The following is a 17,361-nucleotide window of genomic DNA, read 5'->3' as shown; positions in this document are numbered from 1 at the left end:
TCTATTGTGCAATTACATTGCTACCATTCAAAAATAAACTGTATAGTATGGTGCCATGTATCAAGGATTGATGATCTAAATGGGAAATAAGATCAGCACATACAAAACCAATTTTTAAAAATATGGAAGAGGCAGTATATAGTTTTCTAAATAAAGAAACAACAACAACAAAAAAACTCACCTCTAACTATTTTTTATTTGTTCAGTATTACTTTTCTGTTCTTTATGGTGTTGTAAAGGTTTTACCATGAATACCAGGAATAGTTAATAATTTTTCAGCAGTTACTGGCCACCTACGATATGCCATGCAGAGTGCTTCGTTAAATTAGGAAGTGATGGAAAATCAGATTCAACCAATAAAATAGGAATAGACCCAAATGCCCAATTCCATCACACAATCTCTTAAAATTCATTGGACATTGTTAGCCCTTCTGAAGATAGGGTAGCTACCACCATCACCAGTGGAATGAACCAACTCTTGTTTTTACAGCTTCTCACTTAATAGTCAAAGCCTAGATTGTGCTAAGGAGTCATCATTGCTGTTTTAATATGCTTTTAGGGGCTGAGATCTCTCCTCAGTGTGTTCTTAGGAATATCTTTAGTGTGCAGTGCGTATTTAGGCACTCAGTAAATAGCTACCCCCTGACAAATCACTGGGAAAGAAAGTCCATTCACACAGCATCTTGTTAACTACATAAAGCAAAAAGCTATTGAATTAGCTGCCTTGAAGTAATAAATTCCAAACAGTAAAGTTGTTATTAGTTTTAGTACCTGCTTTATCTCAAACCGCTACTGAATAATACAAAATCCTGGTTTCACAGAAAAGCAGCTTTTCTGTGCCCAGGTGCAAAGATGATAAGATTATAAAATTTAAAAAGGGTTTGTCTCCTTTAAATATTGGCTTTCTATTAATTTTTTAAAACTCAGAACCACATTCTTTTGTCTTTCAGGTGTACATATATCAAATAAGAACCTAAAACTCTCGTAGAACTATTTTTCTCTGCCAATGCTGAATCAGTTTATTATGCTCTGCTTTTAGAACCCAGTAGGGGGAGAAGTGTGTGTGTGTGTGTGTGTGTGTGTGTGTGTGTGGCAGGGCGGTGGGGGGGGTGATGTGTAAAGTATCCTGCCATTTATAAAATGCTTTTACATGCTGACTCATTTGTTTCTCATAATAACTTCTGATGTGGATAATTATTACCTTCCTTTATAGATGATACTCTATCCTATAGACCAGTGTTTGTAAAGTTTGATACTCAAAATTATATACAAAAATAAATAAATAAAGTATATTCAAGATGCTTATTAATCATGTAATTATTTTAACATGTATTAGAAAAATATATAACTATTAATATTAAAATATATTTATAAATATATAATATATATAACCTCAAACTCATGATTGTACTGATGTTATTACTTAGCATAAGGACTCAGGTAACAGGAAAAAGTTGTTTTAAAGATATAATAAATAATATATCAGTGATGATGTGGTTATGACAAAAATAATAAAGCAATACACAAATGAGTGAAGTATACAGCATACCTAGATACCAGAGTGGAGATGGAGGTAAACTTTTAAGAACTGAAAATCTTGACATTTAAGCCATGTCTACATGTTTCTTGACACAGTGGAGAAAAAGGAGGAACTTCTAGAAGTCCATTAACAATTGCTTATATGTGCCTTGGGCATGATGCTACTTTTTATTGATACATATCTGTAATCTGCAAATCAGCCAAACCAGGTTCTGCTTCACACCCTTCTGTGACTTGTGTACGTGTATCTTGTAGAGTTTCTCCCAACCAGTATTTTTTATCTGGTCTATCTAAATTGCAAAGTCATCAAAAAAAAAAAAACAAAAAACCTTCTTTTAAAATAGCTATCTATAGAGAGTTTAACTGGATTCTATTTCAGAATGACATAAAGATAATCTTAAAGTAGATAGCCCTGCCTGGGGGAGAAAATTCCCTCCAATTATGAGATTACACAGTGTTGGTCCTCAAAATAGAAATCTACTTTAATTCTAAAAAGGCTAACTCAGGGATGCCTGGGAGTCTCCGTTAGTGAAGCATCTGCCTTCAGCTCAGGTCATGATCCCAGGGTCCTGGGACCAAGCCCCACATCCCCTGTCCCTCAGGCTCTCTGCTCAGCAGGGAGTCTGCTTCTCCCTCTCCTTCTGCCTGCCCCTCCCTCTGCTTGCACACTCTCACTTGCACTTGGGCTCTCTCTCTCTCTGTCTAAAAAATAAATAAATATCTTTTAAAATAAATAAATAGGCTAACTCACATACAATGCTGTATTCTGTCCTTCTTTCTCACCCTCCCAGCCTCCCTCATTCTCTCTCTCTCACTGTCACAAGCACACTGGAGAAAAATAATTTGTTTTATATCTCTAGCATTATTTGTAGAGAAAGCTTGTTCTTGTTCAAGTTTGTTCTTGTTCTTGCTACTGAAAGCTTGTTCAGTAGCTTAATATAAATTGTAATATCCAATGCCAGTTTTCTAAACATAAATATGGTAACATGCAAGCTCTGTAGTTTCCAAAGGCCTGTCAATTACATTATCTTACTCATTACTACAACTCTCTATGAGATACCGGGATAGGTCATGTCATTTTGGGGGCGATATTCCTAATCAGTAGATTAAGAAAAGAGTATTGAAGAGATTAAGGGACAGTTTAAGTGGCAGACCTTTTTTTTTTTTTTTTAAGATTTTACTTATTTGAGAGAGAGAGAGAGCATGAGTGGCGGGGAGGAGCAGAGGGAGAAGAGACTCCCCACTGAGCAGAGAGCCCAATGTGGGGCTCTATGCCAGGACCCAGAAATCATGACCTGAGCTAAAGTCAGATGCTCAACCAACTGAGCCACCCAGGCACCCAGGGTTGGCACCTAAAGCCAGAATTTCTATCACTCTGTTGTCAGTATTGGAAAAGGACAATTTATCTAGCTATCCTAACTGGATGGAAATATCCCTTAAACTAATCCAGTATCTATTGTTTTGATCCTGTATTCATCAAGAAACTGTCTGGTCTAAGGTATAGACTTCTGAGTGGTCTTCATCCATCAAGAAGTCAGCACTCTGTAAAAATGAACAATACCACTTATTTTTCTCTTTGTCTAAATGATTAATGTGAAAATTACGGACTTGGCTTTCTGATGAATAAATGGGTATCTTGTGGGTTTGTTTAGCATTAATCAGTTTGTTGGTTCCCGATCATCTCTGGGTTGCACAGCCATTTCCTCAGCTGAGCAGTCAGCCGTCAAGTCAGGCCTTTACTCCCATTCTTACCATCATTGAGATTTCATTGGTAATTGGACCATTGGACTAATGAACGATTTTAAGGCCTTGGCTTTCTTTTTCTGGAAGTAGTGCATAGGCATTTCTCTTCAGAATAGTGTGTTCTTATACAAAGAGATATTCTCATTCCTCGCCCCCAGCCCTGTCTTTAATAAAATATTGCTTAGAATTGAGAATATTTATTAGATCACAGTTTTGTCCTCCCAGAATAGCTCCGTTTGTGAAACCGAGCTAGTGAGCTGTTTGGGGAGATGCTAATATGTGTTTCTGATGCAGGTACAGTCACCTGTGGACTCTGCCACAATGTCCCCAGTAGAGAGGACAGCAGCCTGGGTGCTGAACAATGGGCAGTATGAAGAGGATGTGGAAGAGACTGAGCAAAATCAAGACGAATCCAAGCATGCTGAGAAGGTAGAACTAGCCTGCCTTCGTTAGCTTCCTGCCCCCACAGTGATAGGCCACCGGAAGGGTTGTCTAGCCAACAGCGTGATCTCTTTCCCTCCACAGTTTCAACTCCATCTCTTATGTTATCCAGTACATACACATCTGTATATAACAAGTCAGTAGTGTCTCTGTGTGAAAATACGCAGAAAATGCCTGTCAGGCTGGGGTGGGAGGATTAATTTTCTTCTCATGTAGGTTACCTTGAGTTGGAGACATTCTGCTATTCATTTCTATTGAGGGGGAGTATTTAGTGTTTCTATAAACTGGTGGTTAGTCTTACGACCACGGCCAGAATTATCCTTGGACTAGACTTCCTTTCCAGATCTTGTTTAATGATTTCGTCTTTTTTTTTTTTTTTTGGCCTTTTTCCCTTCACTGGATAAAGAACGTCTAGCTCTATGTTGACTTTTAAACAGATATTATATATATATCTGTTTTGTTATGGAGAAAAAGGATTATCAAATAAGAGGCTTGACATCATGTATGGCATTCTCTCATTTAATTAACAACCACACAGCTGGTCCTGCTAACTTATCAGCATGATTCTAAAATATGCTTACTGATGCGGTCTGCCTTTTTCAATGGTCATGAAAATCGTCATCTTTGACCTTCTGGATAGAGAATGTAGTTTAGGATCATAATGTTGGGTAAGCAGAAGCTAACTGCCTGATTGTCAATTAAATGGGATATTCTGTGAAAATAGTTTGCATTTTACAAAGCACCGTACAGGTTTATCATTAATTACTCATTAATTTAAATAGACCATATACAAGAAAGCTTATGCTTCTCACCTCACCTAGAAATGTGACATTCCAATGTACTCACACCCCAGCTACTGCACTGTCAGTACAAGAAGGGCCCAGGACTCTAGAAAGCTTTAGTGAGGATTTATTATATAAAGCTTTAGTGAGAAAACAGACATACGTGTTCCAGCCAACAGTACCAAATTGAGCCGATGAACCACATCATGAAAAGGGGCCAAGAGGCGGTATTCATGAGCCCTGGAGAATATGTGGGCCTTTTGCTTAGTGCTTGTGACCTGAATATTTTACACTTGTATAGTTGGGGAGAACGCAGCAATAGCTTACTTTGCCATCAGATTCTGTCTATTGATTTAGTAGCGTAACATTATAGAAGTGTTGCTTGTTCTCTAAAGGGCTTATTCTAGTAGAATGAAGGAATGAGAGTCTGATGAGCCAGGATGTGTCAGAGGTCCTCCAGTACAGGTGATGACACAGTAATCTTTTCCCTGGTAGACAACTGGCTTTTGGCTTTCTTTAAGTGATTTGACAAGCTTCTGAGTACTTGATCTTTTTTTTTCCCCCTGCCCACATTTGATACAGATTGGATATAGTTTGTAGCAACTGGTAGTTAATTTGGAAAGAGATACATAAATATATAGATTGAAAATGCCAGTTCAGATTAAAAATGTGATTTTAGGGGGAGGGAGGACAGAGCTCCTTTACCATTTATGGTTTCTGGTCATTTTTAAAAATATTAGCAGCACATGGAATGGCCGCTCAGACAGAATCCAACCACCTCGATTTCGAAAACCACCGTAACTCCAGCCCCTCCCCCACTCCCGCTCCTTGTTTTTGATGCCTCTCTTCTGCTCTAGTATGAGCAGGAAATTACGAAGCTGAAGGAGCGCCTGCGAGTGTCCAGCCGGCGGCTGGAGGAGGATGAACGCCGCTTGCTGGTGCAGGAGCAGCAGATGCAGAAGCTGCTCCTGGAGTACAAGGCCAGGCTGGAGGACAGCGAGGAGCGCCTGCGCAGGCAGCAGGAGGAGAAGGACAGTCAGATGAAGAGCATCATCAGCAGGTCAGACCGCCCGCCAGTTGGGGGTGTGGGCCAGTTGGGGGTGTGGGCCAGCAGGGGGCACAGGGAGATCGGAGGATGAGCCGGAGAATCCTGAAGTCACGGCAGCCGAAGCCGCTTCAGTTCTGCATATGCTCTGTGGGACTCCCTACGGATGTGATGCGGGACCATATCGCTTAATGTTTTCCAGATATGAGACTTACCAGCCTTCTTTTGAAGACCCAAGTAGTCTTCCATCATAATAATTAGAAAAAATGGAAACGTAGCAACTCACTTGCAAGGTCTTAGTATTTAACGTCCAGGGGTCACTTAGGTCTTTGTGAGTCTAGCGACATAGAAGGGCAGCATCTCTGGATATCTTTAGGGCCAGAGAACTAAGAGACAGAGAGTGCCAAGATGTCCCGAGAGTCTGCTGGAGGGCTCAGTTGTTCCAGACACTTAAACAGCACCCACCATGGGCCAGGCACTTTGTTAAGCACTTCACAATTGGTTTGATCTGTTAATGAAGATGTGTTTAATGCCAACCTCTGAGGCAGGCATTGTTCTTATTTTACAAATAAAGAAACGGGCTCCAAATCCATGAAGTCACCTGCCCGAGGTCACTGAGTGGGGCAGCCAGGACTTGAAGCCAGAAAGTCAGGCTGCAGAGCCCAGGCTCATAACCACTGTGCTTCCCTCTTGTCAAATGCTACCGAGGGGTCAAGCAAAATGAAGACAGAAAAGGTTTGTTGTTTCAGAAACATGGAGGGAATTAGCAGTCTTTGAGCCGTTTCATGGAGTCGACAGTCCATGGGTTAGGATGCAGGTGGCGCCTGAGAGAGAAAGTGGGCCGACTAAGCGTAGCACACTCTGAGAAACTTAGCTGTGCAAGGAGAGAAGGGACAGCTTGTCACCAGGGAACTTGAGAGTAAGAAGGGGTTGTTTGTTTGCTTCTGGTTGGTTTGATAGTTTGTGATGAAATAAGCTCTGCCTGGGCGGGGGAAGGATCTGACAGAGGAGAGGGAGGAAGTGATTTTGGGGACCCTGACCCAGAGGAGATGAAAATGCGTGGGATCCGGTCACTGGCCAAGAGGTCAGCCTTGGATGTCTCCTTTCGAGGTGGGAGAGAAGAAAGTAAGCATGATTACGGACCTCTCGTTGGAGAGGAGTGGCAATCTGAACTCTGCTGAGTTTGGGTATCTTGTCCCCTATGTCAGCTGGCTCTCTTTGACGTTCTCGATGTCTCCTTGCTGCCACGTTCTAGGCTGATGGCTGTGGAAGAGGAACTGAAGAAGGATCACGCTGAGATGCAAGCAGTTATTGATGCAAAGCAAAAAATAATTGATGCACAGGTGAGCAGGCCTTGAATCTAGTAGGAAGCACTTGTTTGTAATGACTGTTAAAATTTCCCGACTTCCAGCCCTTTCGAAATGCCAAGGCATGTACTGCAAAAATGGGTCATTGGAAAGTTCTCAGCATTACCTTTTGAAGATTAAAAGAGTTTCTATGTGACCTGCATTACTTTTCCTTTCTTTGACTGGTGACAAGTCTGTTAACCCAGCAAAGTATTAGCGTGCTTAGGGCAGTTGCTTGACAAATCTTAACCTACTGCATGATGGGGTTTCCTTCTTTCCTCATTGGAAAGGAGGGTGTTCTCTAAGGGGGTGACTGTGAGAAGCACACCGCATGTGTCTGGCTTGTGACCTCCACTGACCATCGCTTGGCTGTGATGTTCACGGTCTTGTTAGTCACGTCCACTGTGCCATCGACCTCGAGCCCCACATACGAGTGGAAGTGGAGGGGAAAGACAGGGCTGTGGCAGATACCTTTCCTTGCAATTCTTCTGGTGCAGGGTTTGGCAGTGATGCTTGGGACTTGCTTGGCTGCCCTCCTTTGTCGGCACTGTGCTTAGAGAGCCCCTCAGTCTTGATGAAATCAGAACCTGGGCCTCTGCTCACTCTAGCTTATACCCACAGCACTAATGGCGCAATGACTGCCAAGAACACCTCACAGGGCACATTGGTGATGCGAGCCAAATCCAGGAGGCAGGAAACATTGCTGATTTGGTTTCATTTTATCATTGCTAAATATGGTTGTATTGCTTAGAGTGAAACAAAGAACAAAAGGCAGGTGCGGTTTTGATAGTGGCTGCTCTAGCCTCCGAATATATCCCCTTCCTGGAGACAGCCAACCCTCATGGGTTTGCATGTGTCACCCTCAAGACCTTATCATATCCCCAAGCTATGGAATAAAAATGGGAGCAAGGACTTTATGTTCTACTCTCTTCTCTGCATAGGGGACCATCCATGTCGGAGCCCCCGGGACTATTAAGCATGCACTTAACACCTGCGGTCTGGTTTCCTGACAGGGTTTAATGGGGGATGGGATTTATCTTTCAAAGGAGTTAGGAGGGAAGCTGAAGGCAGAACCATGGAAGGAGGCTTCCTGGGTCCCATGTTCCACAGACACCCCAGCCTATAGGCCAGTGTGAGCTGTGACGCTCTCATCAGCGTAGCTCCTAGAATACTTGGGACTCTGTAGTTTCTGGATATTTGGACCTCATGAGAATCAGAAGAAAGGTTTGCTGTAATTATCCGACTTGGTCCTTGTTTTAAACCTTTCTGGGTGTCCCCAAGGTGGGTGAGGGAGAGTTGGTAGAGACAAGGCCATCCTGCCATACATACTATAAAAATTCATCCCACAATCTTCAGAGAAACAACCTGGATACAGAAAGCAATTAAGTCAGAAAAACCAATGTTAGTAAGTTTTCACTTCCGGATTTTCAGTGTGACAAAATAATACAGAGAGAGTCCTCTTGATAATCACACCAGGAGAGATTTTTGGTTCTGATGAGATAAAACAGACCATTTTCATAATTCCAGCTGGTCGAAAACTATGCCTGTCTTAAGCAGAGGAAGCTTGGGTGTGTCACAGTCGTGGCTCTGTGCACAGAGCATTTCCCTCTTCCGACTGCCTGACAGCACATCCTCATGAGCTTCTGACAATTTCTACCCACTCCCGTCCCCTGTCTTGACATCGGGGGCAAGATGACTGGGTGCGAAACAGGATTCGGGTGTGGACAGTGAACACAAGAAGGGAGTAGGATCGATCAGGCCTCAAAAGCTCTGGAAAGTAAGGACTTTCTCTCAGTAAACCAGGAGGTCGTTGTTGTTCAGGGACGGGTGAACTGTGATCCTCAGAGCATAAGTCAGCGTCCACTTGTGGTCTGGCTAAACTAGATATTTTGGGTCCATACCTCAAGGCAGTGGTTTTCAAATGCTTTGATTACATGGACTATTTTGGTCAAACCAATGGGACCTTCCGTAGATGACATTCCAACTGCTCGGACTGAGCACCACCAGCAAGGACCACTTTTAGCTCGTGGATGAAAGCCCACCGAGGTTGGCTAAATATAGTAAATCACTTTGTCAAACACAGGCATTACTGTGCAGTAAGCCCACCATGGGTCCCTGAAGAATACTTGGGAGAATTCACTGGACCACATTTTGAAAAACAGGGTCCCGTATATAGCACAGATCATAAACACTAAAACAAATTAAAAAATAATAATAACCTCCAATTCTGGCTGTTGTCTTACTGATACATTAAAGTTTTATTATAGCAGAAGACTTTGAACATCTTTGGGCAACTTTTGTAATGAATGACCTTCTATATCAGACCCTCTCCTCTGTCGGGATAAATCTTACATCACGAGTGTCTGATGGAGCAGAGCAGCCCTTCGGCATCATTTACTAGAATGCACCATGTTTGGGGTGAAGCCTTCACAGGGAGGTAGCCCATACTTTTAGGTCCCCACCATCTTCCTTGGTGCCACTGGTAGTGGAAAATATTTCTGAAGTGAATATGGTTGCTTTCCTTATATTCGAGCTGAGCCCAGCATTTCCCAAAGCACTAAAGGCCTGGTGCCCAGTGAACTGATTTTCATCTTCATCAGCAGCCCTGCTCCCCTCTGGGCAAGGCTTGTCGCTGAGGCCATCCCGTCCTTCTCCTGGAGTTTATGTCGTGAGGCCTGGGCCAGCCGCCTTCTAACTGGCCCTGCAGGGAGGTGAGCGTTCCACTGGCCAGGACAGAACCAGCTGTCTTAGACCTTGTAGACCACGGGGATCCTGGTGATGGAACTAAGGGGACCATTTCTGAAGCATCAGACCAGGGACTGTGCCACTTTCACCCCCCAGGATCCCTCCATGTGACTCAGATGGAGAACAGAGAAGGGCTTCCTCCTCTGAGAAGCAAGCAGCTGCCTAGTTACTGTTGCAAGTGACATCTCCGCTGTGTTAAATTACAGGTCATAAATGGAGATGAGATTATTCAAACAGGCAAGTAAACCCGGTCCATTCTCTAGCTGAGCAGTTCCCAGCCCTGGCCCAGGACACTGGCCTCCTACCCATTCCAGCTCCTGCACTCCCCACACTGGAAATCCCTTTGGATGGGGATTGCTTTGCCTTCCAACCCAGGCGGAATCAAAATGTCAGAGCATCTTCTGCCAACTAACTTGACTTACAAAAGTCCCTGTTTGATTATTTTTCTTTCACTTTTTATTTTATTTTGAGACGTTGGCAGTGGGGGGAATTACAAAAGGGGATTTGTCCACTTGGAAACTTCTGGCTGTTCAGCCGGGGGTTATTTGGCTTCAGCTGGAACTCTCATAGGAAATAAATAATTGCAATCATTCTTTGCCTCTTTTTTTGACCCTTTAAGAATCAAATAATTTTTTACGAATGCCTTAAAAATTAAAAAATTTGGGGGGGTAAACCTGAAGAATCCTACTTTCCTTCATATTGGGGCCTTATAATTTATCCTAATCCTGAAATTTCTTTTTAAATCATTTCAGGATATTACCAGTTATTCTGTTTAGAGGCCATTCTTTTTCTTTTTTCTTTCTTTTTTCTTTTTTTTAAGATTTTATTTATTTCACGGAGAGATCACAAGTAGACAGGGAGACAGGCAGAAGAGGAGGGGGAAGCAGGCCCCCTGCTGAGCAGAGAGCCTGATGCAGGGCTTGATCCCAGAACCCTGAGAAAATGACCTGAGCCGAAGGCAGAGGCTTAACCCACTGAGCCACCCAGGCGCCCCCAGAGGCCATTTTTAACCAGGAGGGGAAATGTTGTATTTGGCCCCCCACTTCTTGTTTCCTGGTAACCACTGGCCAGTCCTTACCTACTTGCTTTTTAAAGATCTAGACTTGTTATCCCAATAAATTCCATTAGCTATGATTTTTTTGAATTACATTTTTTAAGTCTCACAGATCTTTCATTGAGTTTTGCTACCCTGGTAACATGAGCTACCCTCCCAAAATAAAAAGCATCTTATACTAGATGAATGCTTACCTAATAATGCTGACTATGTATCTTACTACTTAAGACCTCCATCAGAGAAAAGGAGGACACTTTTTTAATGCTAGGAATGGGTTTTTTTTTTTTCATACTTTTGAAACCCCTAGCCCTGCTGCCCTGCTGCCCTGCCCCACCCCCAGAGTAGGAGATTAAAGAGGAGCATTACTTGATGCTATTGTCCATATGCTTTTGCCTCCAGCATTCCCCAGGGCAGTGGAGGGCAGTGGTCCTCCCTCCTGGCAGCTCAGTGCTGGGAGCACCCCGGCATGGCCCTGGGGAGCTGCTGCCTGCTAGCAAGGAGCAGCATCCAACCCTTAGCCCTTCCTGTCCTCTCTGCACCTTGCCGTGACCCACCTTACCACAATTTTCCTGGAGTAAAGTCAGACACTCCAGGGGAGGAAAACTCCTCTTGGCTTTGGGGGTTGTTCCTCGAGTTTTTTCTTGTTAATTTCATGGACCCTTCTCAGCATAAGCCTCTTTTCTGGAAAGTGACAACTTTATGTTGGATAGGTTCTGGAATGATCTCCCTACCTGCTGAAACTAAGATTAGGGTTTCTCTCCTAATCTTTGCGAGACTGATAATATTTTGATGGGATGATTTTTTTTTCTTATACTTAGATGAGCCTACTTTCCTTTAGATTGCCATATTTTGGTTGGGGGGTTGGCCCTTTTTCCTCTTGGGTTTTTTTTTTTTTTCGTGCATGTGTATTCAACGTTTGGTTCCAAAAATTGGTCCTAAAGCATTTTTTTCCCCCCAGAGACTCAAAAGTAAAATGAAAGCAATCTCCTTATTGGGTAGCTTTCCTGGAGTAACTCTGAGCTGGAATGAGTAGAGGAGCTTGTGTTCTCTGTTTGTTTCCATGTGTTATGTTCATGGCGCCCCCCTTCGGCCACATCTCCCTTCCCATATTCAAATGACCCCTTGGTCTGAGCTTCTGGCTGCTTTTCCCCTCTTGCTGTTGCGTCCTCACTTTGTTGGTGACTAGAAACTGCCACCATGTATTGTTGTAATTTTGAGCACAGTGTGAATTCTCTTCAAATGTGACTGATGGGCCCTCTTGAGGGGCCAAGAACCCATAGAGCACATGCACTTCTCCTCTGTGAAATGAAACCTCTGGTGCTTCTTTCTTTGCCACCTAATGTCTATGTTTTAATTTTGACCCAAAGCACTTAATCCCATAAGGCAGCTTGACACCCCTGTTGCACAGTCAGAAGTAATACCTGGTGTCTCGTTCACATCATCCTCGCGTCCCAAGGGGTTATCAATAACCAGTCCTGCTGTGCTGCAAGGAGAAAAGAGAGAGAAAAGAAACACAGACCCACTGGGCTCAGGGAAGCCGAACCTGAGTAGGGTGCAGAAAGAGGCAGAGACGTTCCATTTGTCTGGGAAGCATCATGTGTACTGCTGTTTGGTAGAAAGCACTAGAACAGTCCTTCAGCAGAGCATTACCATGGGGTTTCCTGCACGTGGCTCAAATAAAGCCCCGATTGGTGTGTTGCAGGAAAAGCGGATCGTGTCGCTGGATTCGGCCAACACCCGACTGATGAGCGCGCTGACGCAGGTGAAGGAGCGCTACAGCATGCAGGTCCGCAATGGCCTCTCCCCCACCAACCCCACCAAGCTTTCCATCACGGAGAATGGTGAATTCAAAAACAGCAGCTGCTGACAGCCTTGGTGAACACACAGACTGTGGGAGGAGACAGAAGGAAATGTCCCCGCTCTCCTGGCCCCAGCCCTCTCCCCGACCCCCCAGGTTTACAGAATGTTGCTACTTCTGAACAGTAGAGTGGCGAGACACTCTCGAATGAAGAAAGGAACCTTGTCTTTCAGGGCATAAGGCTGAGACTTCCAAGGTCGATGCTTTTCCCCCATGTCTCTATGTACATAGGGAACTTAGTTCTGGGCCATGTACAGAAAATACCACTGTAATATACCAAAAGGAAGTGAATAATGTAGAATACCTTTTTAATTATTACTATTTTTATTATTGTTTTCCTCTTGTTGAAAGCACTGAGGTTGTTAGAGGAGGAAAAAGTAGGAACGAGGTGTGAGTGAGCGATGAGCCCGCGGGCTCGGTAGGTAGAGACCAAGGGTCTGTCGGATAGAAGCACGTGGAGTGCAATAGGACATCGTGAGAATGAATTGTTCAGGGATTCATCTGCCGGTCTAAAACCCCACTCTGGCCCCCTTGTCCTGTAGGAGAACGTACAAATACCAAGAACCAACCAAAACAATTGATCCCACTGATCAACCAAGACTGGTTCTGGATGGACAGCTAATCCGATTTGGGGATACACTGTTTCAGAAGACACAGATAAGAGCTGTTGCATCAAAACTGGACTTTAGGAGTGGTTTCCATCGAACTCCTGTTGATGTCTATTTCCTTCTGTCTACAGCAGATGGGAATTTTCCATTTTAGATAGGGGGCTTTTTTTAACCCCAGTTGTAATAAAGGGTGTTCTTTTTCCTCTTTAGAGTTTACAGAACTATAAAATTTGTGTCTCTGCATACCATCTTCATCTTCACACACCCACTGCCCTTTCCTCCCCCACAGCGGGAGCAGTCTTCACCAACAGGGTTCACTCTCCCCTGGAGAGGTTGTTCAAATATGCTGTCCATAAGCCATCCAGAATAAACACCCTTTCTTCCACACAGAAAAGGGCTAACCCTACCATAGCAGGAATCTCTGAATATTTCCTATTAAAAAAAAAAAAAAAAAAAAAACTTTTCTATTTGTAACTTACAATTTTTGTTTGGGATAAAGATTTTATCCACTGTACTAGCAAATCTCTGGGCAGGGTAATTTTAACTCAATCTTTAGCTTTGAAATGGCTTCTTCTAATTCCCTCACTAAAATTTGGAAAGGAAATCCGGATCCAAAGTACGGCTCTCTTAAAAGTCATGATTCTGCGTATAAACAAAGAAAACTAAAAGTGCAAGGACCACGCGTTTCAGTCGTTACTCCCATGCTCTTCGTAGATTTGGCAATAATGACTCTGTTTCACCAACTGTCATCCTTGGCTTTACCGTAGGACAGAAACAGTCACGCGGCCAGTTTACTACCTTTTTTCCGGAGGTGTGAAGTGGCACCTTGAACGCACACCTGGTTATCAGAAGCGTGGAATGTTACGTGTTAAAACAGACATTACATATACAAACATATATACATATATACTCGCACATATGTACATATAACTGCACAGATAGGCCGAGTTCATGCCTTCTCTGCTGTCAGATACGATGTTAAAAGGGTTTTGAATCTCTTTAAGCAAGATCTAAGCAGTTAGTTCTTTATCCTGAAAAAGCAACAACGTATCTCAAAAAAGTTAAGGATGTTTATTTTAAATTATAAACTTTAAGGAAATTTTAAAAAAAGGAAAAGGAAAAGGAAAGGAGAGAGGGGGAAAACAAAAACAAAGACCCAAGGGAGCCCTATGCACAGAGTGAGTGTTTCTACATAAGACATTTCTCACAGTGCCCCGGGCTGGTGCTCGGACCTCCTGAGCCCTGGCCTCTCCCAGGTGGATCTCTGTGTTGGACCTTGCATCTCAGCAACCTCCCAAAGCCCCCCGCCCCACAACCTTTTAAAACATTTCCCTTCCTAATCTCGTTTCTGCCGGTCAGAGCTGCAAATCGGGCTGCTCATCTAGCTTATCTGATCTACAGTTTTCATGCCCTCAGATTTTGGCACTTGGTTAATTTCTTGACCCCCTGGTAGTTGTTTTACAAATTCTTGACTCCTCCCTCAAAGTTTAGGGTGCACTGTGGTCAAAACTCCTTCCTTGAATAGGAAACCCACCTTACTAATTCTGAAGGTGTGCCCTGTGTTGGCTGGGGGGTGTGAACACAGGTGTCCTCATTTAAAGCTATTCTCCGCTCCAGGCGCGTTTAATCCGATCTCTGTAAATCCTTCCATCGGGTTGCAGAAAACCTGGTAAAAGAGGTGTCAGTCTCGGTTGGCCTTAAGTCTGTAACTTGGGTGATGTCTTGCATTGAAGTTTGGAAGCTCGAAGTGTTGGTTATGGATTACAGAAGGCAGATAAGCTTACCTGTATTGGGGGTTGGGGGAGACACAAAAAAACAAATGTGCTTGTGATGGCTGGATGGCTGCCTAGATCTTGTTGGCATTGTGGGAGCCCCTCAGATGCAGCCCTCTCTTACCAGGTTGTCTTGAATGAAAAGAGTAAAAAAAAAAAAAAAAAAAAAAATGAAATCGAATTAGAAGTCAGCTAGAAGTTCAGATCTGTTGCCAGATGTTACGTTTTAGATTATCCTTTGAGCCTGTTCCTATCCAAACATTTTTCTGAGAATTTCTTGAGATAAGCTGCCATCTGTGGAACTTACTCTGAAAGATTTTTAAGTCTGGAAGACTGCAGCAAACAGCTGACAGTTTTTATGGAGTTGTTGCTTAATTGGCTTTTCTTCAGCCCAAAGAACTACATCCGGATGTTCTGCGGGGAGGAGGGCATGGTCGAGGAGAGGCAGGCAGGTTGAGATCGCTGTGGCCGCGCTCCTCCTCCAGGCACACATCACGATGTGGGCTGCCGCCTGGACCGCAGTCCAGTGGCATCTGGGGTTCAGGTGAAGTGTTTGAGAAGTGCGTGTCTAAGCTGACCACCAGACTTGGCTGTTGACAAGCACAGTGTGGGTAGGATTTAGGAGTTCAGGAAAGCCCTTTTTGTATCACTGGAGCAACAGGCTTTCTGAGCCAGAGCAGCGGAAAGAGTGACATTTCCACCAGGTCCTGATGTTCCCCAGGTCTCTGCAACAAAAGCCGAGGCACAGGAGTTGACATCTAGGTAACTAGAACAGACACCTGAGCGCCCACCATGCCCCAGGCGCACTCACCGAGGTGCCATCGGAGTCCAGGGCAGCCCATTTGTGAGGAGAATGTGGTAAAATGAGCTCATCGTGCTGTCGTCGCTGTTTCTTGTCTTCACTGGGTATCGAGTTGGTCACAAGTTGCTCTCTCTGGTCTGCTGCCACCTGTCCCTGTGATGGTGTTGGACAGTGAAAGAGCAGGAGTTTCTGCCTCTGACTGCTGTATGACCTTGAGAATTTGCTGGACTTAAAGTTTTCCAGATCTTGGTCGACCTCAGCCTTTGTTCACGGAGCTGTGGTTCTTTCGGCCCCTGACTCTCACACTGTCCTCAGAGGTGCCCCAGGGGCAGAGCAGGTTCTTATCGGACGTCCCAGGGCAAGACTGTGATCATGGAGTGAGTTCGCATTCGTATTTGCTTTGCCTTGCACCTGGATGGTGTGCTGGTTAGCTCCAGTTCGTAGTTCCTGAGAAAGCTCAACTTGGGGAAGCAACCTCCTTCGGGATTACCTAAGTCCCACGTGACCTAGAGCCGAGGCTGGTCACCAGACTAGACTTTTCGCTGGGCCACAGCCTCGGTTTATTGTCAGCTGTGCCCACAGGGGCCACCTTCTCCTACAGATTGTGGAACCAAAAGGGCCTTCTCCATTCCCCTTCCCCGTCTTGAGTCACGTGTGAAATGACCTGTTGCCTTCCCACCCCTTACCTGAGGGCCAAGAATTTGGGATACTTTGTTTTTATCAATGTGTCAACTGGAAGACCTATTTTACTAGTCTATTAAAGGCAAGATATGTTGGGGTGTTGAATTTTTAAATAGAATCTCTTTCCATGTTCAAGTGATTATTGTTAGTTCTAGAAGCATTCTCTTGTTGTCATGACCCAGTTACGAATTCTCTTGAGTTTAGAAAGGACAAAATTGATGAAATTTGCATGAGACGGAATAAATGTCTTATGAGGAGTGAAAGAACGTGAGGAAGATCCATGATCCAAAAGGGGACTGAGGGACGGCAGCCTTCTCAGTAGCCCAAAGGTTCGAGGAAACAGGATTTATATATCCTTTGCCTGATCTTAAAATACACAGATGAGTGGAAAGGCAACATGCACAGCCACACAAAACACATAATTCCTAGGGCTTCCTTTTTCTGAATGTTAGTCCGTCTTACAGAACAGCAATCCCCAGACTTTCCTGAGCTTTTAGGTTTTGTGCTCTCATTTGTTAGATGTTATGACTGTGGTTCATTCCTCTTTACAATGTACCATATGTGTTACATGTATGTATGTTAAAGTGACTTGAAATTGATTTGGTCTGACATCGTCTCAAGGTTCCTAGCTATCGTCATTGACGCCATGCGGGTCATAGAAAGAAAGCTGAATATCACTGATCTGAGAGCAGGTTCCAGAAAGAAGGAGCTTTGGTTCCTGGTCAGTTGATCCTCAGGTGTTTGAGAAACCAAGCCTGCAGGACGATGGCGAAGACAGCGAGCCACCCCAGCAGAGCAAAGGGGTTGTTCTGCCCCTGTCTCAGCCTACATTCGCATTTCCTACTGCTTGCTTCTTTTTCATTCAGATGCCCTCATGTTCTACTAGGAAATGTTTTCATTTGGGACCTAAAACCAGATCTATCTGTATTTGTAGAAAGATTTCCA

General features: G+C 44.0%; 1 protein-coding gene across 4 annotated transcripts in view; it reads left to right on the top strand.

The window, feature by feature from the left end:
• The window catches only part of LOC111150925 (RAS protein activator like 2), a 348,227-nt gene extending 334,861 nt beyond the window's left edge, over window positions 1–13,366 (top strand). For all 4 annotated transcript variants that reach the window (XM_022508616.1, XM_022508615.1, XM_022508614.1 and 1 more), the window contains exons 15-18: window positions 3,577–3,711; window positions 5,363–5,565; window positions 6,806–6,893; window positions 12,398–13,366. In XM_022508616.1, coding sequence (XP_022364324.1) covers window positions 3,577–3,711; window positions 5,363–5,565; window positions 6,806–6,893; window positions 12,398–12,562 — 591 coding nt within the window. In that variant the 3' untranslated portion in view covers window positions 12,563–13,366. The remainder of the gene's footprint in view (window positions 1–3,576; window positions 3,712–5,362; window positions 5,566–6,805; window positions 6,894–12,397) is intronic.
• The last annotated feature ends 3,995 nt before the right edge of the window (window positions 13,367–17,361 follow it).

This window comes from Enhydra lutris, unplaced genomic scaffold (genome assembly GCF_002288905.1).
Source record: "Enhydra lutris kenyoni isolate GAN:26980312 unplaced genomic scaffold, ASM228890v2 scaffoldscaffold24, whole genome shotgun sequence".
Taxonomy (NCBI): domain Eukaryota; kingdom Metazoa; phylum Chordata; class Mammalia; order Carnivora; family Mustelidae; genus Enhydra; species Enhydra lutris.
Note: the sequence above shows the minus strand (reverse complement) of the source record. Positions and strands in the feature narration are given on the sequence as shown.